The 27,028-nt window shown below is 38.5% G+C and overlaps 1 protein-coding gene across 2 annotated transcripts in view; it reads right to left on the bottom strand.

Annotated features, from left to right (window-relative positions):
* The window catches only part of LOC128639088 (B-cell receptor CD22), a 281,839-nt gene that overhangs the window by 245,973 nt on the left and 8,838 nt on the right, over positions 1-27,028 (bottom strand). For both annotated transcript variants that reach the window (XM_053691238.1, XM_053691239.1), the window contains exon 2: positions 20,191-20,562. In XM_053691238.1, coding sequence (XP_053547213.1) covers positions 20,191-20,562 — 372 coding nt within the window. The remainder of the gene's footprint in view (positions 1-20,190; positions 20,563-27,028) is intronic.

Raw genomic sequence — 27,028 nt, 5'->3', positions numbered from 1 at the left:
ATCTACCTCTTCCTTCTTCCCGTCGAGAGGACGTCCCTGGACTCAAAGAGGATTTAGGAACAGAGCCAGAGCTAGACAAGCTCCAGGTAAATTTATTATTTCCTCCCCCTGTTTCTTTTTTCCCAGAAAAAATTGGTGGCAGACTCGCCCTGTTTGCCCAAAATTGGGTTGCAAACACTTTAGATCCTTGGGTCCTGCAGGCAGTGTCAGGTATTCTCATTGAATTCATATCCCTTCCAATCCAAATCAAACTTTTTCTCAAGAAGACCCCCTTTTAGTCAAGAGAGAAATATCAACACTTTTTTCCAAAAAGGCAATTCTTCCTTTCTTTCAGCCCCAAAATATTTACTTAAGCAACTTATTTTTAGTAAAAAAGAAAAACAACCAGTTCAGACCAGTTATAAACCTAAAATCATTAAATGCTTATGTTGTATACCATCATTTCAAAATTGAAGGAATACACTTATTAAGAGAATGTTTAAGAGAAAATGATTGTTTAGTTCATCTGGATAATACAGACGCCTACCTAACCATGCCAATTGCTCAAGAACATTGGAAATTTTTGACATTCCATTGGGAAGACCAATTTTGGAACTTCACTTGTCTTCCTTTCGGTCTGTCTTCCGCCCCTTGGATTTTCACCAAGTTACTCAAACCTGTAGTGGCTTGGTTGAGAATTCGAGGTGTTCATCTGATAATTTATTTAGACAGCATTTTAATTATGGACCAAGATTTTCTCTCTCTTCAGGGTCATCTTTTTTCTACAATTTCCTTACTGGAATCTTTGGGCTTTATTATTAACAAACAGAAATCAGTTCTTTATCCTACAAGATCTTTAATTTTCTTGGGTTTTCAAATCGATACAGTTCTCTCCACTTTGAGTCTTCCTTCAGACAAAATGAAGAACATCAAGAAAGAAATTTCCAAAACTTTATCCAAATATTCAGTCCCTATCAGAACTATAGCCAGAATAGTAGGTTTACTATCATCCTCTATTCAAGCTATTTTCCCCACTCCTCTACATTATCGAGAACTTCAGAGATTAAAAATACTACATTTGAGAAAAGGTTTTTCTTATTCTCATTTGATGCCTTTGTCTTCAGAAGCCAAAGAAGAACTTTATTGGTGGCTTTCTCATTTTGAAGCCTGGAATGGGAGAGCCATTTTGGTCAGGATTCCCGATTTTGTTATAGAATCCTACGCCAGTCTTTCAGGCTGGGGAGCGTGTTGCGGTCCTTCCATCACAGGTGGCAAATTGACATTGGAGGAGAAACGTTTTCATATCAATTGTTTAGAATTATTGGCTGGCTCGTTTGCAGTCAAAAGTTTTGCCAAATTTTCTTCTCCAGTTTCTATTCTCCTGCGTATGGACAATATTTTGGCGGTGCAGTATCTCAATCGTTTGGGAGGCACCAAGTCGAGGGATTTGTCCAATATAACCAAAGAGTTTATTCATCTTTGTTTGGACAGGAATATTTCTGTCAAAGCAGAATATATTCCGGGTCAATCAAATTCAGCTGCCGATTGAGGATCTCGTCATTTGACAGATTCCAGCAATTGGAGATTGGACGGGAACATTTTTCTCTCCCTTCAATCTCTCAGAGGTCCCTTTTGTTTGGACCTTTTTGCGTCCAGGACAAATTACCAAATTCGTCCGTACTGGATGAAGGAAAGCATCTATGGCCGGAGGCAGCGGCCATAGATGCTTTCCTTCATCCATGACCTCCTCAGAAAGCTTATGCTTTCCCTCCGTTTTCAATGATTCCGAGGACAATTTCAATGATTCGCAGGGATCTTTTATGCCTAATGATTGTGACCCCCTTTTGGCCGACCCAGTCATGGTACCCCTCCCTTCTGGAGATGTCCATCAATCTCCCAATTCTTTTTCCTCTGCTTCCTCATCTTCTAGTCAACCCAGAGGGCGATTATCACAGTTTAGTTCTCCAAGGCTCTCTTCTCCTGATAGCGTGGACAATCTCAGGGGACCCTGGTCCCTCCGAGGTCTTTCGGAGGGATCTAGGTCCCTCATTCAGGATTCCTGGGCCCCAGTTACTCGCAGATGTTATTTTGCTGCATGATCTAAATGGTCTGGCTGGTGCCTGCGGAGAGACTTGGATCCCGTTTCTTCAGATTTAAAGGAAATTATTAATTACCTGTCTCATCTTTTTGATTCAGGTCTTGCCTATAGAACCATTAATGTTCATCGCTCAGCTATTTCAGCTAGACACAATTTAATTAACAATCTTCCTGTCAGCAAACATCCTTTGATCTGTAGGGTGCTCAAAGCCATCAGATTAAAACGTCCTCCGGTTCCTAAACACAAATTTTTCTGGAATGTGGATTTAATTTTCTCCCTTTTTAAATCTTGGCCTGATAATTGTTCTTAATCTCTAAAACAACGTTCTGCTAAACTTGCTACTCTTCTCTGTTTAATTTCTTTCAGACGAGTTTCTGATGTGAAAGCTTTAGATTGGAATTCTAAACGTTTTTCTCCTGAAGGGGTTACCTTTTTCCTTTCCCGTAGAACTAAAACTCTTTCTACCTCTATTTTCTATCCTTATCTTCCTTCCGAACCTTCTCTTTGTGTGGTTGAATGTTTAAAATCTTATGAGTCTAGAACTTTGACTTTTAGGAAACCTACTGATAATCAACTTCTAATTTTTTTTGTTGCCCCTTACGCTTCTATCACTTCTACTTCTATTGCTAGGTGGGTTAAATGGGTCATGAAAGAAGCTGGTATTAATATTTCTTTCACAGCTCATTCTATTAGAGGTTCTGCTGCCTCTAAGGCCTTTTTAAAATCTGCCCCTCTCCAACAAATTTTGAATGCGGCAGATGGGTCTTCTGACTCAGACTCTGACAATTTTATTTCAGACCCATTCAACATGCCTGTCTTAATTTATTTTCTTAATATGCTTTAAACTTGCCAAAAAAAAAAAAAATTCTTCTATCAATTCGGCAAGAAGTTGGCCTTCATTATCCTTTGTTGTTTTGGACTCTTTGGACTTGTTATGGTGCTTAACCCCTTAATGACCGGAACATTTTTCAATTTTCTTACCCTTAATGACAATGGCTATTTTTACATTTCTGTGGTGTTTGTGTTCAGCTGTAATTTTCCTCTTACTCATTTACTGTACCCACACATATTATATACCGTTTTTCTCGCCATTAAATGGACTTTCTAAATATACCATTATTTTTATTATATCTTATAATTTACTATAATTTTTTTTATAAAATATGAGGAAAAAATGGAAAAAACACACTTTTCTAACTTTGACCCCCAAAATCTGTTACACATCTACAACCACTAAAAAACACCCATGCTAAATAGTTTCTAAATTTTGTCCTGAGTTTAGAAATACCCAATGTTTACATGTTCTTTGCTTTTTTTGTAAGTTATAGGGCCATAAATACAAGTAGCACTTTGCTATTTCTAAACCACTTTTTTTTCAAAATTAGCGCTAGTTATATTGGAACACTGATATCTGTCAGGAATACCTGAATATCCATTGACATGTATATATATTTTTTTTAGAAGACATCTCAAAGTATTGATCTAGGCCCATTTTGGTATATTTCATGCCACCGTTTCACCGCCAAATGCGATCAAATTAAAACATTTTTTCACTTTTTCACACATTTTGTCACAAACTTTAGGTTTCCCACTGAAATTATTTACAAACAGCTTCTGCAATTATGGCACAAATGGTTGTAAATGCTTCTCAGGGATTGCCTTTGTTCAGAAATAGCAGACTTATATGGCTTTGGGGTTGCTTTTTGGTAATTAGAAGGCCGCTAAATGCCGCTGCGCACCACACGTGTTTTATGCCCAGCAGTGAAGGGGTTAATTAGGGAGCATGTAGGGAGCTTGTAGGGTTAATTTTAGCTTTAGTTTAGTGTAGTAGACAACTCCAAGTATTGATCTAGGCCAATTTTGGTATATTTCATGCCACCATTTCACCGCCAAATGCGAGCAAATAAAAAAAACCTTTACATTTTTCACAATTTTAGGTTTCTCACTGAAATTATTTACAAACAGTTTGTGCAATTATGGCACAAATGGTTGTAAAAGCTTCTCTGGGATCCCCTTTGTTCAGAAATAGCAGACATATATGGCTTTGGCGTTGCTTTTTGTTAATTAGAAGGCCGCTAAATGCTGCTGCGCACAGCACGTGAATTATGCCCAGCAGTGAAGGAGTTAATTAGGTAGCTTGTAGGGCGCTGGCAGGGTTAATTTTAGCTTTAGTGTAGAGATCAGCCTCCCACCTGACACATCCCACCCCCTGATCCCTCCCAAACAGCTCTCTTCCCTCCCCCACCCCACAATTGTCCCCGCCATCTTAAGTACTGGCAGAAAGTCTGCCAGTACTAAATAAAAGGAGTTTTTTTTATTTTATTTTTTTTAAAAATTTATTCTGCTGTAATGGAGCCCTGCCTTAGCCCCCAACCTCCCTGATCCCCCACCAAACAGCTCTATAACCCTCCCTGCTACTTAATTGCCGCCATCTTGGGTACTGGCAGCTGTCTGCCAGTACCCAATTTGCCCCCAAAAATATTTATAAACTTTTGCCCCCAAAAATATTTATAAACTTTTCTGTAGTGTAGCAGCCCCCCCTCAATACCCCCAACCCCCCCAGATCCTTTTATATATATATATATATTTTTTTTTATGTTTTGAACTTTTTATTTTTTCCATTGGTGTCAGTGGCTAATATGCGCGCGCGACCCAACATGCACACGCGCGCCCCACATGCACACGCGCGCGCCCCCACGTGCACATGCGCGCCCGTAAGCTGCCACCTCCTTGCTTCCCTTCCCCCCGGAACACAGCACCATTGTTACCGGTGCAGAGAAGGCCACAGAGTGTCTCTCTCTGCATCGGAGGCTTGTTAAAAGGTATTGCAGGATGCCTCCATATCGAGGCATCACTGCAATACCCTGAGAGCTGCTGGAAGCGATTGCGATCGCTTCCAGCACTCTCTTAAATAACTGACGTACCAGGTACGTCCATTGTCACTAACTGCTAGTTTTTGCAGGACGTACCTGGTACGTCAGTTGTCATTAAGGGGTTAAAGGGACAACGAACCCAAATTTTTTCTTTCGTGATTCTGATAGAGCATGCAATTTTAAGCAACTTTCTAATTTACTCCTATTATCAATTTTTCTTTGTTCTCTTGCTATCTTTATTTGAAAAAGAAAGCACCTAAGCTTTTTGTTTGGTTTAAAACTCTGGACAGCACGTTTTTATTGGTGGATGAATTTATCCACCAATCAGCAAGGACAACCCAGGCTGTTCACCAAAAATGGGCCGGCATCTAAACTTACATTCTTGCATTTTAAATAAAGATACCAAGAGAATGAAGAAAATGTGATAATAGGAGTAAATTAGAAAGTTGCTTAAAATTGCTTGCTCTATCTGAATCACAAAATAAAAAAATTTGGGTTCAGTGTCCCTCTAATATCTTGTTCCTTTTCAGCATCAGTTAAGAAAGAGGAGGATTGACAACAGATTAGCCAGTTTATAATCTATTCTCTTCTCTGATTGGCTGTTTTTTTTCTTGTCATTATAATAAGCTTTTTTTAGCTTCTTATGTTATTTTCATCTATGTTATATTATTATGTTCTTTAAAAGGCTGCATTTGAGTAGTAAAGAAAGATAATGCAAAAATACTCGTCTCTGTGTCTTTAATAAAATCTAGATTATACCTTCAAAAAATTAGGATAATCGGAATTGTGCGGTTCTCTGTCTGCAGACACATTATGTTGCTCTCCTAGACTTAATCCAAGCACCCTTGATTCTTGCTGAATACTTATCTCTCTAATGTTTATCAAATATAATTTAAAACTGTTAAAGGCCTATTAAAAGGTAAATGAAGAATCATTAGGTTCATATGCATTACATACTTTAGATGATTCATGCTACAAAACTCTCACCATGTGCCTTAGACGTACAAACTAATTTCCTACCATAGTAATAGTTGCTGCACATAGTGACTATATATACTTCTTATATCTATAGTTGATATTCAAGGCCCAAAAGATGCTTCTTCATTACCCCTTAGAGAATACAAATAAAAATGAGGTATTACTGGTATAATTTAATTAATGTGTTAATCTATTTGCTCATGTAATGCCGATGATACTCATATACGTCAATTGCGTATCCTATCTTTTTAATGGGATTTTCCTAACGCCGGTATTACAAGTCTTGAAAAAAGTGAGTGGTAGACCATCTACCTCCAAGATTCCTACCGCATTTAAAAGTCAGTAGTTAAGAGTTTTATGGGCTAACGCCGGAACATAAGCTAACACCCCTAAACTACCTATGAACCCCTAAACCGAGGCCCACCCACATCCCAAACACTATAAAAAAATAATTAACCCCTAATCTGCCGACCGGACATCGCGGCCACTTTAATAAATGTATTAACCCCTAAACCGCCGCACTCCCGCCTCACAAACACTAGTTACATTTTATTAACCCCTAATCTGCCGTCCCTAACATCGCCAACACCTACCTACATTTATTAACCCCTAATCTGCCGCACCCAACGTCGCCGCTACTATATTAAATCTATTAACCCCTAAACCTAAGTCTAACCCTAACCCTAACACCCCCCTAACTTAAATCTTTTTTAAATAAATCAAAATAAAATTACTATAATTAAATAAATTAATCCTATTTAAAACTAAATACTTACCTATAAAATAAACCCTAATATAGCTACAATATAACTAATAGTTACATTATAGCTATTTTAGGATTTATTTTTATTTTACAGGCAACTTTGTATTTATTTTAACTAGGTACAATAGTTATTAAATAGTTATTAACTATTTAATAACTACCTAGCTAAAATAAATACAAAATACCTGTAAAATAAATCCTAACATAAGTTACAATTACATAAATAAATAAATTAACTAAATTAAATTAAACTAATTAAATTAAATAAACTAAATTACAAAAAAACCCACTAAATTACAGAAAATAAAAAATAAATTACAATTTTTTAAGCTAATTACACCTAATCTAATCCCCCTAATAAAATAAAAAAGCCCCCCAAAATAATAAAATGCCTTACCCTATACTAAATTACAAATAGCCCTTAAAAGGGCCTTTTGCGGGGCATTTCCCCAAAGTAATCAGCTCTTTTACCTGTAAAATAAAAATACAATAACCCCGCCAACATTACAACCCACCACCCACATCCCCCCCGGATAGAAGAAGACTTTGCTGCCACGTGGATAAAGAAATCGCCCAGATCGGATGAGGAGTTCGGCCCGGTGTGGTGAAGACAAGGTAGGGAGATCTTCAGGGGGGTAGTGTTAGGTTTATTTAAGGGGGGTTTGGGCTAGATTAGGGGTATTTGGGTGGTGGGTTGTAATGTTGGGGGGTGGTATTGTGTTTTTTTTTTCAGGCAAAAGAGCAGTTTTCTTTGGGGCATGCCCCCACAAAAGGCCCTTTTAAGGGCTGGTAAGGTAAAAGAGCTTTGAACTTTTTTTAATTTAGAATAGGGTAGGGAAATTTTTTTATTTTGGGGGGCTTTATTATTTTATTAGGGGGCTTAGAATAGGTGTAATTAGCTTAAAAATCTTGTAATTTTTTTTTATTTTTTGTAATTTAGTGTTTTGTTTTTTTTGTAATTTAGTTTAGTTTATTTAATTGTATTTTTAGATAGATATTTGTAGTTTATTTAATTTATTGATAGTGTAGGTGTATTTGTAACTTAGGTTAGGATTTATTTTACAAGTAATTGGGTATTATTTTAACTAGGTATCTATTAAATAGTTAATAACTATTTAATAGCTATTATACCTAGTTAAAATAATTAACAATTTACCTGTAAAATAAATATAAACCCTAACATAGCTACAATATAATTATTAATTATATTGTAGCTATCTTAGGGTTTATTTTATAGGTAAGTATTTAGTTTTAAATAGGAATATTTTAATTAATAATATTAATATTAGATTTATTTTAATAAGAGTTTAGTTAGGATGTTAGCGTTAGATAGGTTTATTATACTTAATATATATATATATAATATAATAACGATATTAACTATATTAACCCTAATATAATTAGGGTTAATATAGTTAATATATATAATGTAATAACTATATTAACTATATTAACCCTAATATAATTAGGGTTAATATAGTTAATATAGCTGGCGGCGGTGTAGGGGGATTAGATTAGGGGTTAATACATTTATTATAGGTGGCCGCGGTGTAGGGGGATGTAGATTGTAGGCAAAAGAGTAGTTTACTTTGTGACAAAGCCCCGCCAAAAGCCCTTTTAAGGGCTGGCAAAAGAGCTGAATTCTTTGGGGCATGCCCCGCAAAAAGCCCTTTTAAGGGCTGGCAAAAGAGCTGTTACTGTGGGGCAATGCCACGCAAAAAGCCCTTTTCAGGGCTATTTGTAGGGTTAGACTTAGGTTTAGTGGTAGGGATAGTTTAGTATTTTAGGGGTTAAATAATTTAATATAGATGGCGGTGGGGTAGGGGGATTAGATTAGGGGTTAATAATTTTAAAATAGATAGCGGCGGGGTAGGGGCTCACTTTAGGGGGTAGGTAAGGTAGATGGCGGCGGTGTTAGGGGCTCACTTTAGGGGGTTATAGATTTAATATAGCTGGCGGCGGTTCAGGGGTTAATAACTTTATTAGGTAGCGGCGGGCTCCGGGAGCGGCGGTTTAGGGGTTAATACATATTTTATTGTTAGGATAGTGAGGGGGGATAGCGGATAGAGGGTTAGACGTGTCAGGCTATGTTTAGGAGGCGTGTTAGACAGTGCTGGTGATTTAGACTTTAGTCAGGTTATGTAGGCGCCGGCAGTTTCTAACGTGCCGTAAGTCACTGGCGACGCCAGCAATTTGTACTTGCGCAGATTTCTGGACATCGCTGGTTTATCCGACTTACGGCATGTTAGCATCTGACGGCACCGTATATGGGATAGCTCGAGATGCGAGCTGAAACTGCGGGCGACGTAGGTTCCCTCGCTTGCGCCGCAAACTACGCCGTAAATCGGATCGCGCCCCAGAAGTCTTAATCCAGGCTGCATCTTCTATCTTCATCCTTCCGGAGCGGAGGGGGTGCATCTTCAATCCAGCCGACGCGGAGCATCCTCTTCAATCGAAGTCCTAACGAAGAATGAAGGTTCCTTTAAATGACGTCATCCAAGATGGTGTCCCTCGAATTACGATTGGCTGATAGGATTCTATCAGCCAATCGGAATTAAGGTAGGAAAAATCCGATTGGCTGATGCTATCAGCCAATCGGATTGAAGTTCAATCCGATTGGCTGATCCAATCAGCCAATAGGATTGACCTTGCTTTCTATTGGCTGGTTGGATCAGCCAATCGGATTGAACTTCATTCCGATTGGATGATTGAATCAGCCAATCGGATTTTTCCTACCTTAATTCTGATTGGCTGATAGAATCCTATCAGTCAATCAGAATTCGAGGGACGCCATCTTGGATAACGTCATTTAAAGGAACCTTCATTCTTCATTAGGATTTCGATTGAAGAGGATGCTCCGCGTCGGCTGGATTGAAGATGGACCCGCTCAGCGCCGGAAGGATGAAGATAGAAGATGCAGCCTAGATGAAGCCTTCTGCCGCCTGGAGGACCTCTTCTCCTCCGATTGGATGAAGACTTCTGGCCGGATCGGTTGACCACTTGTGCCCGGCTGGGAGAAGACGGCTCAAGGTAGGGTGATCTTCAGGCGGTTAGTGTTAGGTTTTTTTAAGGTGGGATTGGGTGGATTTAAGAGTAGGGGTATGTGGGTGGTGGGTTGTAATGTTGGGGGGTATTGTATTTTTATTTTACATGTAAAAGAGCTGATTACTTTGGGGCGATGCCCCGCAAAAAGCCCTTTTTTATTTTGGGGGCTTTTTTATTTTATTAGGGGATTAGATTAGGTGTAATTAGCTTAAAAAAATTGTAATTTCTTTTTTATTTTCTGTAATTTAGTGGTTTTTTTTTCGTAATTTAGTTTATGTACTTTAATTGTAATTAATTGTAGGTAGTTTAGGTAATTAGTTTAATGATAGTGTAGTGTTAGGTGTAATTATAACTTAGGTTAGGATTTATTTTACAGGTAATTTTTTACTTATTTTAGCTAGGTAGTTATTAAAAAGTTAATAACTATTTAATAACTATTGTACCTAGTTAAAATAAATACAAAGTTGCCTGTAAAATAAATATAAATATTAAGCTAGCTACAATGTAACTATTAGTTATATTGTAGCTAGTTTAGGGTTTATTTTATCGGTAAGTATTTAGTTTTAAATTGGAATAATTTAATTAATTATGTTAAATTAATTTCGTTTAATTTAAATTATATTTAAGTTAGGGGGTGTTAGGGTTAGGGTTAGATTTAGGTTTAGGGGTTAATAACTTTATTATAGTGGCGGTGACGTTGGCGACGGCAGATTAGGGGTTAATAAATTTAATATAGTTGCGCCGACTTTCGGGGGGCAGATTAGGGGTTAATAAACATAATGTAGATGTCGGCGATGTTGGGGGCAGCAGATTAGGGGTTCATAAGTATAATGTAGGTGGCGGCGGTGTCTGGAGCGGCAGATTAGGGGTTAATAATATAATGCCGGGGTCGGCGATGTCGGGGGCGGCAGATTAGGGGTTAATAAGTGTAATATTAGGGGTGTTTAGACTCGGGGTTCATGTTAGGGTGGTAGGTTTAGACATATTTTTTATTTTCCCATAGGAAACAATGGGGCTGCGTTAGGAGCTGAACGCTGCTTTTTTGCAGGTGTTAGTTTTTTTTCAGCCATCTCAGCCCCATTGTTTCCTATGGGGAAATCGTGCACGAGCACGTTTTGTCAGCTTACCGCTACCGTAAGCAACACTGGTATTACAGTGAGATGTGGAGCTAAATTTTGCTCAACGCTCACTTTTCTGAGGCTAACGCAGCCATTCAGAAAACGTGTAATACCAGCGTTGTTTAAAGTGAGCGCTGGAAAAAAAAAGGCTTGTTAGAAATGCACGGCTTTACCGACAAAACTAGTAATCTAGCTGATTGTTTGTTTTAAATACCTCAATAAAAATATAAATTTAAAAAAAAAAAAACTATAAATTAACCTAACATAACTATTCTAATAAAATTTAAAAAACGACAAATTAAAAAATCTAAATTACACATTTAAAAAAAACTAACGCTACGAAAGAAAATAAAAAAAAAATCTAAAATTACAAAAAATAATAAACATTAAATTACAAAAAATAAAAAACACTAAGCTTACAAAAAATAATAAACAAAATTATCAAAAATAAAAGCAATTGCACCTAATCTAAAAGCCCTATAAAAATTCCCCCCAAAATAAAAACACCCCCTAACCTACAATAAACTACCAATAGCCCTTAAAAGGTCCTTTTGTAGGGCATTCCCTAAGTTAAACAGCTTTTTTACCTGTACAAAAAAATACAAAGTCTACCCAACAGTAAAACCCACCACCCAAACAACCCCCAAAATAAAAAACCTAACTCTAAAAAAAAAAACTAAGCTATCCATTGCCCCTAAAGGGGCATTTGTATGGGCATTGCCCTTAAATTGGCATTCAGCTCTTTTTCATTGCCCTTAAAATGGCATTTAGCTCTTTTCAAAAGCCCAAACCCTAATCTGTAAAAAAAAAAACATCCAAAAAAAACAACAACCCACTAACCCCAGAATATCTACTCACGGTTCCTGAAGTCCGGACATCCATCTCCATCCAGGCGTCAAGAAGTCTCCATCCAGGTGGCGAGAAGTCTTCATCAAGGTGGCGACACCTTCATCCATCTCAGGGACGTCTTCTATCTAGATGAAGACTTCTCGCCGCCTGGTTAGAGACTTCTCGCCGCCTGGATGGAGATGGATTGGATTTCTGGACTTCAGGAACCATGAGTAGATATTGTGGGGTTAGTGTTCGTTTTTTTTGGGGTGTTTTTTTTTTTTTACAGATTAGGGTTTGGGCTTTTGAAAAAGAGCTAAATGCCAATTTAAGGGCAATAAAAAAGAGCTGAATGCCCATTTAAGGGCAATGCCCATACAAATGTCCCTTTAGGGGCAATGGGTGTCTTAGGTTTTTTTAGAGTTAGGTTTTTTTATTTTGGGGGGTTGGTTTGGGGGTGGGTTTTACTGTTGGGGGGACTTTGTATTTTTTTACAGGTAAAAGAGCTGTTTAACTTAGGGCAATGCCCTACAAAAGGCCCTTTTAAGGGCTAATGGTAGTTTTTTGTAGGCAAGGGGGGGTTTTATTTGTGGGGGTCTTTTTATTTTTATAGGGCTATTAGATTAGGTGTAATTGTTTTTATTTTTGATAATTTTGTTTAATATTTTTGTAAGCATAGTGTTTTTTATTTTTCTTAATGTAGTTTTTATTATTTTTTGTAATTTTAGATTTTTGTAATTTTTTTGTATTGTTAGGTTTTTTTAAATGTGTAATTTAGATTTTTTTAATTGGTAGTTTTTTTAATTTTATTAGAATAGTTATGTTGGCGATGTTGGGGGCGGCAGATTAGGGGTTAATAATTTTATTTAGGTGTTGGAGATGTCGGGGGCGGCATATTAGGGGTGTTGAGACTTGGGGTTTATGTTAGGGTGTTAGGTTTAAACATAACTTTTTTTTACCAATAGACATCAATGGGGTTGCGTTACTAAGATTTTTCATAACGCACTTCCGGTGTTAGTTTTTTTTCTAACCCTCTCCCCCAATTGATGTCTATGGGGGGAAAGCGTGCACTAGCACGTCAAAGCAGCCCTTGGATTTTGTGCAGTATGTAGCTTAACGCTACCATATCGCACGCACAAGGAGGCTTTTCAGTAACTCATAATGGCAGCGCTATGGAGGGTGAAATAACTACTTTTTTGGCGTTACTTTCTCACCATGTTTAATGCAAAACTCGTAATCTAGGTGATTATCAAATATTAAAATTCTATTAAAATATTTTTTCAACGTTTAAGGTATTTGAGTGCAAAGGGCTCTAAAGTATGTGTATACATGTAAATATATATACCTGTATATATATATATATATATATATATATATATATATATATATATATATATATATACAGTATATAGTGCTTTCCATTCAAACACATTGTCATATACCATATACCTTTTAACCTTTATAATAAATTGTTATTAATGTTTACATGATTATTTTTATTAGATAGGGTATATATATATATATATATATTTATATATATATCTATATATATATATATATGTGTGTGTGTGTAACACTTTATTTTTATGTATTTATGTTGTGTTTAGTGCAACAGCCCTAATCCTTTATCCAAGGTCTTTAGTCGCGCAAACCAAGTGCGTACTAATTTTGTTTGTGCACAAGCTAATGTGTTTAATTTCAACTTGTAATATGCGTGCAAGTTAGTGCGAGTGCGGTATCTCAATATTGTGAGCGATAATGTTAGTGCACCACTTATAATCTAGCCCTATGTTGGGTGGAGAAGCACTATGCAAGCATGAAGGAGTTCATATATATATATGTGTCCTGTTAATATAAAATTGGTGAACAGGGCACATAGTGCACAGAGGGAGTATATATTAATTACAATTGCAAAAGCGGTTCCTAAGAACTTCAAAGAAAAAAGAGACTTCCCTTATCCAGCGCCAAAGTATATCACGTCAATAATTAACTGTATATTCCTGCAATAGGAGTGGACAAGTGCAAAAAGAAAAATATATGAAAAGACAATGAGGGATATTTATCAAGCCGTCAACCGCAAATACGCTGGAATTCAGCAGGGTAATTGTGGAGAGCCTGATTCGCCTTATTTATCATAGCCTACAGACCAGCAAAAGTAGAAATTTGTGACGTAACATACGATCCGCCGGTTTCAGTCCGACACAGATCGATGCTTACGAATGCAAATTCGGCACTATCTGACTACTTTTGCTATTTAACAAATTTCTAACAGGTACGCTCGCCACTATTCCGACCCAGCGTACCTGGTTTTCAAGTACCCTGGAGGCGGCGGATGCCATAGAAATCAATGGGAGTCTGAAAGCAGATAAAGCTCATGTTCGCTGCTGCCCGATATCCCATTGATTCCTATGGTATAATAAAAGTTATGTTTACACCTAACACCCTAACATATACCCCGAGTCTAAACACCCCTAATCTGCCGCCCCCGACACCGCCACAACCTACATTATACTTATTAACCCCTTATCTGCCGCCCCTACACCGCCACCACCTACATTATACTTATTAACCTCTTATCTGCTGCCCCTACACCGCCGCCACCTACATTATTCTTATTAACCCCTTATCTGCCACCACTACACCCCCGCCACCTACATTATACTTATTAACCCCTTATCTGCCGCACCGACATCGCCACCACCTACATTATACTTATTAACCCCTATTCTGCCGTCTTACCACCTACATACATTTATTAACCCCTATCCTGCTGCTCCCGGATCCCCCCGCATTTAAATAAATGTATTAACCCCTAAACCCCTGGCTTCCCACATCACTACAACTTACTAAACCTCTTAACCCCTAAACTGCCAGCCCCCCACATCGCCATAAACTAAATTAAAATATTAACCCCTAAACCTAACAACTCGCTAACTTTATATTAAATATTAACTCATTCCTATCTTATAATAATTTTAAACTTACCTTGAAAATTACATTAAACTATATTAAACTAATAATTAATCTAATTCAAAAAACATAGAGGAGAAGCGCAAACCAGGTTAACACTTTAATACAGGTATATAGATATAAACACACGTAGTAACTTACATATAAAAATAGACAAGTCCGGTATAGACAGTTGTGGGCCCTGCACCCCTTTGCGGGCTGTATTCCGGCTCCTCTACTCAGATGTTCAAGGTGTTTTAGTTTAGTTGTTAGTCCTGTAAGAGCCGCTTGAAAGTTCGGTGTCTGACGTCACCAAGGAGGAGGAAACTGGAGCGTCCACCAGCAAGCAACGGCAACACAGTCCGGATTAGGGTCAGAGTACCCGTATCAAAAGGCTCCTTAGCTTGACCACCCTACGTGTTTCGTCTGGATCCTGGCCAGACTTTCTCAAGGGAATTTTTCAGATTCAAGTGAGCAGCTGAATGCTGCCGTAGAGTCCTTGTGCTATTTATATGCACAACGCTCATTTAAAAGTTAACTCTTATGGTACCAGCTCATAACATATGCCACATCGGATACTTAATACCAAGACCGTATGTAATGGACAAATAAAAACTAATATTCAAATTTCACAATTCATGCTGACAATAATAATAATAACAATTCAATGATAAATACAAAGAAAACAGAAATGTGCAGTATTTAAATACACTAAATAAAAACTTAAAAACTTATCTATACCCTTTAAATACATATTATAGACATTTTACAAATCTCAGCGTGACCCATACAAATGAAGTTATCTATATTGTAAATACCCATTTCATTCATTATAACATTAACTATAACCTGATACACAAACACATGTATATATTGCACACACACACACATGCACGCGTATGTATGTACATGTAGGTGTGTGGTTATGCATGCCCCTATGTGTATCTTATCTTTATAAATTTAAATTTATCTAATGTTTTTTGATATATATTTATTTACTTTTAGGTTATAGTTAATGTTATAATGAATGAAATGGGTATTTACAATATAGATAACTACGTTATGTTTGTATCTATATACCTGTATTAAAGTGTTAACCTGGTTTGCGCTTCTCCTCTATATGTTTTTTGAATCAGCTTTGTGTCAATTGCGGTAGCCTGGAAACACCGCTGAAAGGAGGCTGCATCAGGGGATTAATAGACTCTATATCGTATAAATGAACTGTGCTGCTACTTCATCCCCCTCTGGATTTTGTATGGGGTAATTCAAAGCAACATAGTTGGATATTTTATGTTTTTTATTTGATATTAATTGTGGCTCACTATGCATGTTTTATGTTTTGCTGATTGTGTTGTGTGTTTTTGCTTTTATCTACACATTGGCAATTGTATTTACATACTGGCAAGTTTATCTATATGGATGTGAGATAGGTTGTAGTGTCAAGTTTAGCCACATTGCTGTATTAGTTACAGACACATATATATATATATACGTAGCACTAGCCCTATAGCTGTATCATTGGAAGACAAATATATATTTACATTTTAGAACATCCTATCTCATAGATATTTTAGCGCTGATTTATGATTGCAACAGCCAATAGGTTTTTTTCAACCTTAATTCCGATTGGCTGATAGAATTCTGTCAGCCAATCGGAATCTAAGGGACGCCATCTTGGATGACGTCATTTAAAGGAACCTTCATTCTGGAAAAAGACGTCGTAAGAAGAGGATGCTCCACGTCGGATGTCTGGAAGATGGAGCCGCTCCAAGCCGGATGGATGACGATAGAAGATGCCGTCTGGGTGAAGACTTCTGCGGGCTTGGATGAAGACTTCAGCCGCTTGGATGAAGACTTCTGCCGGCTTCTTGGAGGATGGATGTCGGATCTTCAAAACTATAAGTCGATCTTCAGGGGTTAGAGTTAGGATTTTTTAAGGATGTATTGGGTGGGTTTTAGTTTTAGGTTAGGGCTTTGTGCCGCAATAGAGCTAAATGCCCTTTTAAGGGCAATGCCCATCCAAATGCCCTTTTCAGGGCAATGGGGAGCTTAGGTTTTTTTAGTTAGGTTTTTATTTAGGGGGTTGGTTGTGTGGGTGGTGAGTTTTACTGTTGGGGGGGTATTTATATTTTTTATTTACAGGTAAAAGAGCTGATTTCTTTGGGACAATGTCCCGCAAAAGGCCCTTTTAAGGGCTATTTGAAGTTTATTGTAGGTTAGGGTGTATTTTATTTTGGGGGGCTTTTTTATTTTCATAGGGCTCTTAGATTAGGTGTAATTAGTTTAAATCTTTGATCATTTATTTTTTATTTTGTGTAACTTAGTGTTTATTTTTTTGTAACTTAGTGTTTGTTATTTTTTGTAACATAGTTGTTAGTTTTTTGTAACTTTGTAATTTTTAATTGTAGAATTAAATTATTTGAGTAGGGTTAGGTTTTTAAATATATAATATAGTTAATTTAATATGTAGCTTAATGTAATTTAGTATAATAGTTAGGTTAGATTAATTATTTTTTTAATATAGTTTAATGTAATTTTAGTATAATAGGGTAGGTTAATTATTAGTTTAATATAGTTTAATGTAATTTTAGTATAATAGTTAGGGTAGGTTAATTATTAGTTTAACTAGTCCTAAAGCCCATTCACACGGGCCATTTTTTGCAGTACAGCGGTCTCCCCCTCTCTTTTGAGCTTTCTCTCTCCCCCCTCTCTTTTGAGCTCTCTCCCCCCCTCTCTTTTGCGCTCTCTCTCTCTCTCCCCCCCCTCTCTTTTGCGCTCTTTCTCCCCCCTCTCTTTTGCGCTCTCTCTCCCCCCTCTATTTTGAGCTCTCTCCCCATCTCTTTTGAGCTCTTTCTCTCCCCCCTACTCTTTTGCGCTCTCTCCCCTACTCTTTTGCGCTCTCTCTCTCCCCCTCTCTTTTGCGCTCTCTCTCTCCCCCTCTCTTTTGCGCTCTCTCTCTCCCCCTCTCTTTTGTGCTCTCTCTCCCCCTCTCTTTTGTGCTCTCTCTCCTCTCTCTCCCCCTCTCTTTAGCGCTCTCTCTTCACCATCTCTTTTGCGCTCTCTCTCCCCCTCTCTTTTGCGCTCCTCCCCCCTCTTTTGCGCTCTTCCCCCCTCTCTTTTGCGCTCTCTCTTCCGCCCTCTCTTTTGCGCTCTCTCCCCCTCTCTTTTGCTGTCTCTCTCTCCCTCTCTCTTTTGCTGTCTTTCTCCCCCTCTCTCTTTTGCTGTCTCTCTCCCCCTCTCTCTTTTGCTGTCTCTCTCCCCCCTCTCTTTTGCTGTCTCTCTCCCCTCTCTTTTGCTGTCTCTCTCCCCCCTCTCTCTTTTGCTGTCTCTCTCCCCCCTCTCTCTGTTGCTGTCTCTCTCCCCCTCTCTCTGTTGCTGTCTCTCTCCCCCCTCTCTTTTGCTGTCTCTCTCCCCCCCTCTCTTTTGCTGTTTCTCTCCCCCCTCTCTTTTGCTTCTCTCTCCCCCCCTCTCTTTTGCACTCTCTCTCCCCCCTCTCTTTTGCACTCTCTCCCCCGTCTCTTTTGCGCTCTTTCTCCCCCTCTCTTTTGTGCTCTCTCTCCCCCCCTCTCTTTTGCGCTCTCCCCCCTCTCTTTTGCGCTCTCTCTCTCCCCCCTCTCTTTTGTGCTCTCTCTCCCCCCTCTCTTTTGCGCTCTCTCACCCCCCTCTCTTTTGCGCTTTTTCACCCCCTCTCTTTTGCACTCTCTCTCCACCCCTCTCTTTTGCGTTCTCTCCCCCTCTCTTTTGTGCTCTCTCTCCCCCTTCTCTTTTGTGCTCTTCCCCCCCCTCTCTTTTGCGCTCTCTCTCTCCCCCCTCTTTTGCGCTCTCTCTTCCCCCCCTCTCTTTTGCGCTCTCTCTCCCCCCTCTCTTTTGCGCTCTTCCCCCATCTCTTTTGTGCTCTCTCCCCCTCTCTTTTGCTGTCTCTCTCCCCCTCTCTCTTTTGCTGTCTATATCCCCCCTCTCTTTTGCTGTCTCTCTCCCCCTCTCTCTTTTGCTGTCTCTCTCCCCCTCTCCTTTGCTGTCTCTCTCCCCCCTCTCTTTTGTTGCGGTGGGCTCCGGGAGCAGCGGGATAGGGGTTAATAACATAATGTAGGTGGCAGCGGTGTAGGGGGCAGCAGATTAGGGGTTAATAACATAATGTAGGTGGCGGTGGGCTCCGGGAGCGGCGGGATAGGGGTTAATAACTTTATTTGGTTGTGGTGGGCTCTGGGAGCAGCAGCATAGGGGTTAATAACTTTATTTAGTTGCGGCGGGGTCTGGGAGCGGCGGGATAGGGGTAAAACAGTTTAGTATAGTGGAGGTGTTTAGTGACAGTATACAAATAAAGCTGTGAAAAAGCCGAATAGCAGCGAGCGTATTGGTGCCGTCAAATGCAGCACAGTTGACGGCTTGATAAGTAGGCCTCAATATCTTATATCAAAACTGAAAAAACATTTAGCAAACCACATAATAAATGAGTTCATAGTTAGTAAGGATTCCCGATGGGGTAAGTTCTATTTACAAAAAAGCATCTCACTAGAGAGAAAAAGGGCCTGTGTTAATGCAAACTGGTGGGAAATACTTTTCCTAGGGCTACACTCTGAATTTGAGTATATAATGCCAAAAAGACTTTCGAGTTTAGGCTGAAATCAGAAGCATATATGCATATTGGTAATCAAATAGAAAAACGAGTAGAGTTCACAGAATGCCAGTACCAAGCTTATGTACTGTGGAACATAAAAATAGTAGGAATGCTCCCAAGACATCTATCATGTTTTGTGCATGCGTACATGCGCTTTCCAAGAGATGATTACCTGTCCTGCCTGACACCTTTACATATCCTCTAGCAGCCAATGGGAGAAGTCAAGACTACTTAGTACCTAAACATATGTGATGACTGACTATCTCATTGGTCGCTCTATTAAACAAAATTATACATAATAATTCATGATAGGACAATAACTATGACAAATAACTAGTAGATACATTATAAACACGGTTACCTATTAGTCAAAGCAAATATTATTGTATAAGCTATATCTGTATTAATAATTTAAATTAGTTGTATGTAACTTATTGGTATAATAAAGTATAACATTATTGTTTTACTCATTTACTATTATGTTTAAGGGGTTAATCTTAAAAAAATATGTACCTCTGTGATTATGTATTTACATATCACCTCCAAGGATTTAAGTCTTAAAACATAGCCGCCTACCTATATATATTGTCATCTTGTTTTTTGGAGGTACACATGCAGATTATACAATGTTCTATTTTGTATCAAAAAAATTTTTTTTCTATTTTGTATTACAGTGGAGGCTTTTTCTCTCTTCTTTATTTTTTTTACTCACCAAAACTTATCTTAACATTGGTTTGAACAATAGCAAAGATGTTCTTTTTGGTAAACTATTATCAATATATCTAGTCTTACCTAAATAATTAGCTTTGTACCTTGAGTTCATCCAAAATTATTCATTGAAAGTTTTCATTAAAATAAACAGAGCAATTTAAAAGTCATATTTATAGTTAAAAAAAAAAAAAATACTAAATTATTTTAAGTATATTAAAAAATATATTTACCTATTACTTGAAGTTGAAGATATATTCTCTGAGTGTCAAAAGCATTTATCTGTACGTGTTCTGCTATTCCTGGATAATAGTAGTCCTTGTCATCTTGTGTCACTTTGTCTATTCTCAGGGTACAGCTGGTTCTTGTCTTTGTCACAAGAGATGTACGACTCCTATAGTTTCTTAGCACTGCTGAGGAATCTTTGCTGTTGAAAATCTCTATATATTTATATCTGTCATACATATACCACACCACACTGGGCTTTATAGGAATAGTAGGATGAGTAAATGTGCAGGGAATCTCCACACAGGATCCTTCTAATGCTTCTATAACAGAAGGGAAAAAAAATCTCCATTGCTGGCTGTATGCACCTTTGTTTAGACCTAAAAAAAAATAGATATATTTCTCCATTAGAAAAACAGATACAGACATTGGGGCATATGTATCAAGCTCCTTATGGAGCTTGATGCCCCGTGTTTCTCACAAAGACCGCTGCTCCATAACCAGTCCGCCTGCTCTGAGCAGGCAGACACACCTCGCCGGAAATCAACCCGATCGAGTATGATCTGGTTGATTGACATCCCCCCGCTGGCGGCCGATCGGCCGCGAGTCTTCAGGGGGTGGCGTTGCACGAGCAGCTCTTGTGAGCTGCTGGTGCAATGCTGAATATGGCGAGCTTATTGCTCGCCGTATTCAGGGAGGTCTGTCGGACCTGATCTGCACTGTCGGATCAGGTCCGACAGACCATGATAACTAGAGTCCATTATGTCCTGTATTCAAATATGCTCTAATATGATGTTGCATAAAGGAGTCTCAAAGTGACTGCAGTTTTCAAATATATTAATCTATTTTATAGATATTTTTGATTTAACAAAGGATTTTATTTTTTGACACACTATCAGTTTAATTCTGAAATATGTGTCCTAAACCATTTTTATTTTAATAATAGTAGTTGGCTCTGGTATTTTATAAAATATTTTTGTTTCCGACCTGAGTAACAGAGAAACTATTACGTACTGTTTACGTTATATTTATATCATTGCCTAACAATTAACAGTTGAAAAGTGAAGCACTTGTATTCATCTAAGAGGTTTCATGTTGACCAATAATGAAACTAAAACAATTATAGGACCAACTTCCCTTTAGAGTGTTTAGACAATAAACAAGCGTATCCTTAATGTTATCAGGAAAGAAACACTATTTCTTTCTAATGGCAGTGAGAGTCCACAAGACCTTACTCTTGGGAAATACATCACCTGGCCACCAGGAGGAGGCAAATACACCTTACACCAAAACTTTTAAATATCCCTCCTACTTCCCCTTTCCTACCAAGTAGTTATTTGCCTCATCGAGAAGAGAGCAAGGATAGAGGTGTTTTGAAACATGAAGTATGTTAACCCTCAAAGTATAGTTCCTAGAAGAGAGGTTTCAGGAGAGTACTACTAGTGTTGGCTAATTCTCTTTTTTTTTAGAGTTTTGCACACAAGCAGGCCATGGGTGTCACTAGGTAGTCCCTAAGCCTCCTCTGGTCTGGCTAGGTGTATGTACTTTCAGCAGTTCCTTCACTGTCAGTTACAGTACAGGACATATCCTATCTGCACAGGACTACATTAAATCTGTTTTCAGGTGTAGCACATGTGCGTGAGATGTAATTTGGGTAAGTTCCCAGGGTTTTATGTCACATTAGCTGTAGGAATTGAGTTTTAGTTAGTACTCCTAGCCATCACATTACATCTGTGGAAGCTGGACCAAACTTTTCTCAATGGCTGACAGTTTGTGCACAGGATGTATGTTTGTGCACAAGTCAGTCAAGTTTTTTTTATGGACTGTCTAATGGACATTGTGTGTATTGTACTCCTAGATTGGGCTTGTCGGCAATGGGGGATAATTGTGAACTTATTTGGGAGCTTTATTTAAAAAAATTTTGGGGCAAATGACTTCTGGTACTTAAAATTTTTCCATGTGCTTCATTATCTCAGCACACCGGTATCATGCTTGGTCTATGGTGTGCTGAGACAGTGTCAGTGTTCATAGAGGAGAGCGGAGACATAGCTTAAGAAGGAGTAAATGATTTTACCTCCACAGGAGAGGTTTTGGCATACGTTGACATAGCTGGTTTTGCAGTGTGCAACTCTTCTGACACTGTTTCTTACCGGCATTGTGTAACAAGCTTCAGGAGGGGATAGGACTCTGTGCCGATGCACAAGGGGGTATATTAAGTTATATATACTCTATATATTACATAGCCGTTATATAGGCACAATTTTTGAGAGCTATAGTTTAGCCACACATAAGGGGAAACTTTATTACCTAACTTAAGGTATACAGGGGATTGCTCTTAGCAATGAGCTACTTTCTCCACCTTTGTGTACATTACTATTAGAGAGGGCTAGTGACTTTTCCTTTTGTCAGTCATAGAGCATTCTGAGTCTGCAGCCATTACTGAAATTTCATCGGAGTGTACTCCTTCAGACATTGTTATTCCAGTTAATAAATTTATGTTGTGCAAGTTGGTCAGGGTATACACAGTTTTGCAGTTCTTGCCTGGTGTCTGTTCTTCAGACTAATTCTCAGGGTTCCAGTTTCACACCTTCTAAGGTGTATCCTCCTGTTTATATTACTCAGGTGAGAGTTACTGAATTTGCCCCAGAATTCAAATCACAGTTACAGTCTGGAGTTACTGAGGTGATTGCGGCAATGCCGCCTGAAAGTAAGCATAAGCGCAATCCTGCTGACACTTTGGTTGCCAGATTATCCCAGGATTCTGATGTTTACAATTCATCTTCTTATTACAATTACAATTACAATTCATCAGAAAAATCTTCTGTGGAGTCTGAAAAATAATCTGAGGATATCAATTTTAAGTTTAAGATGAATCATCTATAATCCTTACTTAAGGAGGTGTGAAAGACTCTCAGTGTTTAGGAAGCTAGACAGGTCAAGGAGAAACTAGTATAAAAGTTGGATCTTATTTTTAGACCCAAGTCTAGGACTCCTGTAACCTTTCCTGTACCATCCTTGGTTTCTGCGATCATTGCCAAGGAATAGGATATACAAGGAGTTACATTTTCTCCTTCCCCAACATTTAAAAAATGTTTTCCTGTAGCTGAGTCTAACTTGGAACCATGGGCACTATTCCCAAGGTGGACGGTGCTGTATCTACCTTGGCCAAGTGGACCACTATTCCATTGGAAGACAGTACTTCCTTTAAGGACCCTATGGACAGGAAATTTGGGGGTTTCCCTAGGAGGGCCTTTTACAGGGGAGTTACCGGCTGTAGGTTTTGACTGTTAAAGGAGTTGCAGTGCTCTGGTGGGACTCCTTATTGGATCTGGTGTTGGTGTAATCATCATTAGAGGAGATCCACGACTGCAAACATTCCAAAAAAACAGCAAATTAATGTATTTGCAATGCAATTGTTCAAATTGTTCACATTAGTACCAAAAATAAAGCATTAGTAGTTTTGTCCAGATGTGCTGTATGGCTTACGTCATGGTCCACTGACATGGTATCCAAGTCTCTAAAACTTTCTTTAGACTTTAAGGATACAAATCTATTTAGCCCTGTCTTGGATTCAATTATCTCTATAGCGACAGGGAGCAAAGGTGCATTTTTGCCTCAGGATAAGAAGTCTAGGACTAAGGGTAAGCCCAGTGGCCGTTTTCCTTCTTTTCACCAGAACAAGAATCAAAGATCTTCATCTTTGTCTGTCTCACATTTCTAGAAGACCAGAAAAGATATTGTATTTTCTTCAGTTTTTAAAGGATCTGGAGGACATGAGGGTGATTGTTTAAGTTTCCTTAGCAGATCAGGGAAGAGGATTCTATTCAAACATTTTCATTGTGCCGAAAAAATAGGACGTTCAGACCGATTTTGGAAATAAAGACTCTGAAAAAGTTTTTCAAGATGGAAACATCAGGTCAATTCTACCTTTATTACTTCAGTATCAGTATACATCTACAATAGACTTGAAGGATGCGTTTCTTCACTTATCCATCAATTGGGATCTGAACAGGCACTACCAGTTCACTGCCCTGCCCTTTGGGTTAGCTACTGCTCCCAGAATGTTTACAAAGGTTCTGGGTGCTCTTATTTCAGTGATTCATGCTCAAGGGGTAGCAGTGGCTCCATACATGGATGATCTCTTGGTTCAGGCGCCATCTTTACCTTAAGCAATGTCTCACACAGATAAGTTACTTTGTGTCAGGGATTTATCTCTTTTCATGCTGTACCTTTAAGAAAGTGAACTCACTAGCCCTATTTAAGGCTCCTCCCAACAGAACTCATTGCTTGGTAATTTGTTGCTCAGTGACAAGCTGCTTCTGAAGAGACCTAGCCGTTTATACAACTCTGTATTTCACTTCATTGCTCTCCAAACTCACCCTGAGTTTCTGCCTGCTTGAATCAACCTGCAGATGTTCTTTTGTGCCTGAAGATTTTCACCGTTTATTCCAGTCAGAGATTTCTCAGTCTCTCTCCTGTACTGAAGTTACTCCCTGCAGCGTGTGACGTCACGCCCGACATTCTCCCGCCGCGGTTCTCTGTCAGGCTCGCTGTGATACCGCTGGGACTGTTTGCTGTCTGGTAACAGTATTACTCTGCTCATTTGCCATCTCCTGTAATACTGGTCTGTATATATTGCATTGTATGAACTGTGTGTACTGCTGCAACTTCATTACACTCAAGCTTGCCATATTAACTGTGTAACTCTCACCTGCTGGGGATTCATATACGTTTCAGATGACAAATATGCACTAAACTATTTCTTCTACTTACTAACTTGCATACAAATAACTGTGACAAAGATTCATATTGCTACCATTTCTCATAAACGGACTTCCTAAGCATACTTCAGTCTTTATCACAATTAACCTTCATATCTGCTTGCAAATAACTGTTTGTATAACTTCAACTTTACCTGTTTCATGAGATTAACACAGCTTCTTATGCTTTCATTGAACAAGTTTGGAAATAACTAATATTCATTATCAAATTATGGTTTACATAATGCCCTCAGCTTGATTTATACATTCAGATAACAAAGTACTGTGTGATTTTTGGTGTGTTTGCTAAAGCCTGCTGCATAAACTATTTTACACTGCTTGTGTGTGTGAATTAAGGCACCTGCAGTAATTAACTCTTTCACTACTGTTGAAGTTACATTCCTCTAAGAATTACTCTCCTTTCTGCTGCTAGCAGTCATTGTTGCGTGAAGGTTCCGTTTTCACTCAGCTACCCTGCTGTAGTGACCCTCAGATCAATGAGCATATCAGGGTTCCCTTAAGTTCAATCTGTGGGAATCCGAGGTAAGGTGTGAGACTGAGTGGTCCTACATTAGCAGTAAGCTGTTGTAGTAGTGTTTTCTAAAAGAACTTAACAAATCCTAACATATTACCAAGCCTTAAAAAAGGAATACTACTAACAGCTAAAATCATGGATGTAAGTGAACTGTCCAGGAGAGTTGGTTCTCTAGCTCAGAGTATGGATCACATGATTCAAGGCTTAAGGGATATTCAATTAGAGAATCAGAATATAAATTTTTGTATTAATGATCACCTTGCTAGCAAAACTCCTAATGTTGAGTCAACCCCAGTACCCATTGTTAGTCCGCCTGAAAAGTTCTCTGGGGACAGATCTATGTTCAGGGATTTCAGGAATTCCTGCACTCTGCTTTTCACTTTGAAACCTAAGTCATACCCAACTGACAGGATTAGAGTTCTAACTGTAATTTAATTTCTCAGAGGTGAGGCCAGGTCTTGGGCCAATGCTTTTTATGAAAAAGATGATCCTATCCTAAATTCCCTAGAAGATTTTTTTTCTGCTATGTCTCTCTTATATGAAGATCACAATAAAAAAAATACTGCTGAAACTGCCATTAGATCTTTAAGGCAGGGCAAAAGAATGGTAGAAGATTACATTACTGAATTCAAAAGATGGGCTCCTGACACCCTTTGGAATATTCCTGCTCTACGCAATCAGTTCCGTTTGGGGCTCAATGATGCAGTTAAGGATGAGTTGGCAAGGGGTGTGATTCCAGAGGATTTGGATGCCTTGATGACTCTCTCTATTGGCATAGATTGTCGACTTAGGGAAAGGAAGTCAGAAAGATCTTATTCGGAGAATACCACCAGAAGGACTCCCAATTATTATCACTCAACTCCTTCCACAGTATCCACTAGATCCATAGAAGAACTCATGGATGTTGCAGTTATTAGGGGACCCTTAAGACCTGAAGAGAAAGCAAGGCGTAAGCTTCTAAACTTATGTTTATACTGTGCTGAAAAGAACCATTGAGTTAGGGACTGTCCCTCTCTGATTCGACAAAAGAAGGGTAAGACTTCATCTAATGACCATACAGTTAATTTGGTTAACAGCATAAAATCTCATCTATCTATTTATGTCTCCTTACAGTGGTCCCATCAGAAGATAAACGTTCAGGCCATAATTGACTCTGGGGCTTCTGGGAATTTTGCTGATAACACTTTTGTTGTTAATAATCACATACCACTAATAAAAAAGAGTGTTGCACTAGCTATTCGTCTGGTTGACGGTTCATTCTTTAGCTCTGGTCCCATAACTCACCACACTATCTCACTCAAAGTGGTTACCCCTTCAGGTCACACAGAGCTTATTTCGTTTGATGTCCTTCCATCTTCTGTTTATCCACTAATTCTTGGATTGAATTGGTTAATAAAACATAACCCCACTATTTCGTGGTCTACAGCATCAGTGGTTTTCGATTCAAATTATTGTAAGCAATCCTGTTTTGGGGTACACACACTTTGTCAAATCACTGAACATAAGTTACCAGAATGCTATAGTGAGTTTGCTGATGTTTTTGATAAAAAA

Source organism: Bombina bombina, chromosome 8, assembly GCF_027579735.1.
Source record: "Bombina bombina isolate aBomBom1 chromosome 8, aBomBom1.pri, whole genome shotgun sequence".
Lineage (NCBI taxonomy): Eukaryota > Metazoa > Chordata > Amphibia > Anura > Bombinatoridae > Bombina > Bombina bombina.
Note: the sequence above shows the minus strand (reverse complement) of the source record. Positions and strands in the feature narration are given on the sequence as shown.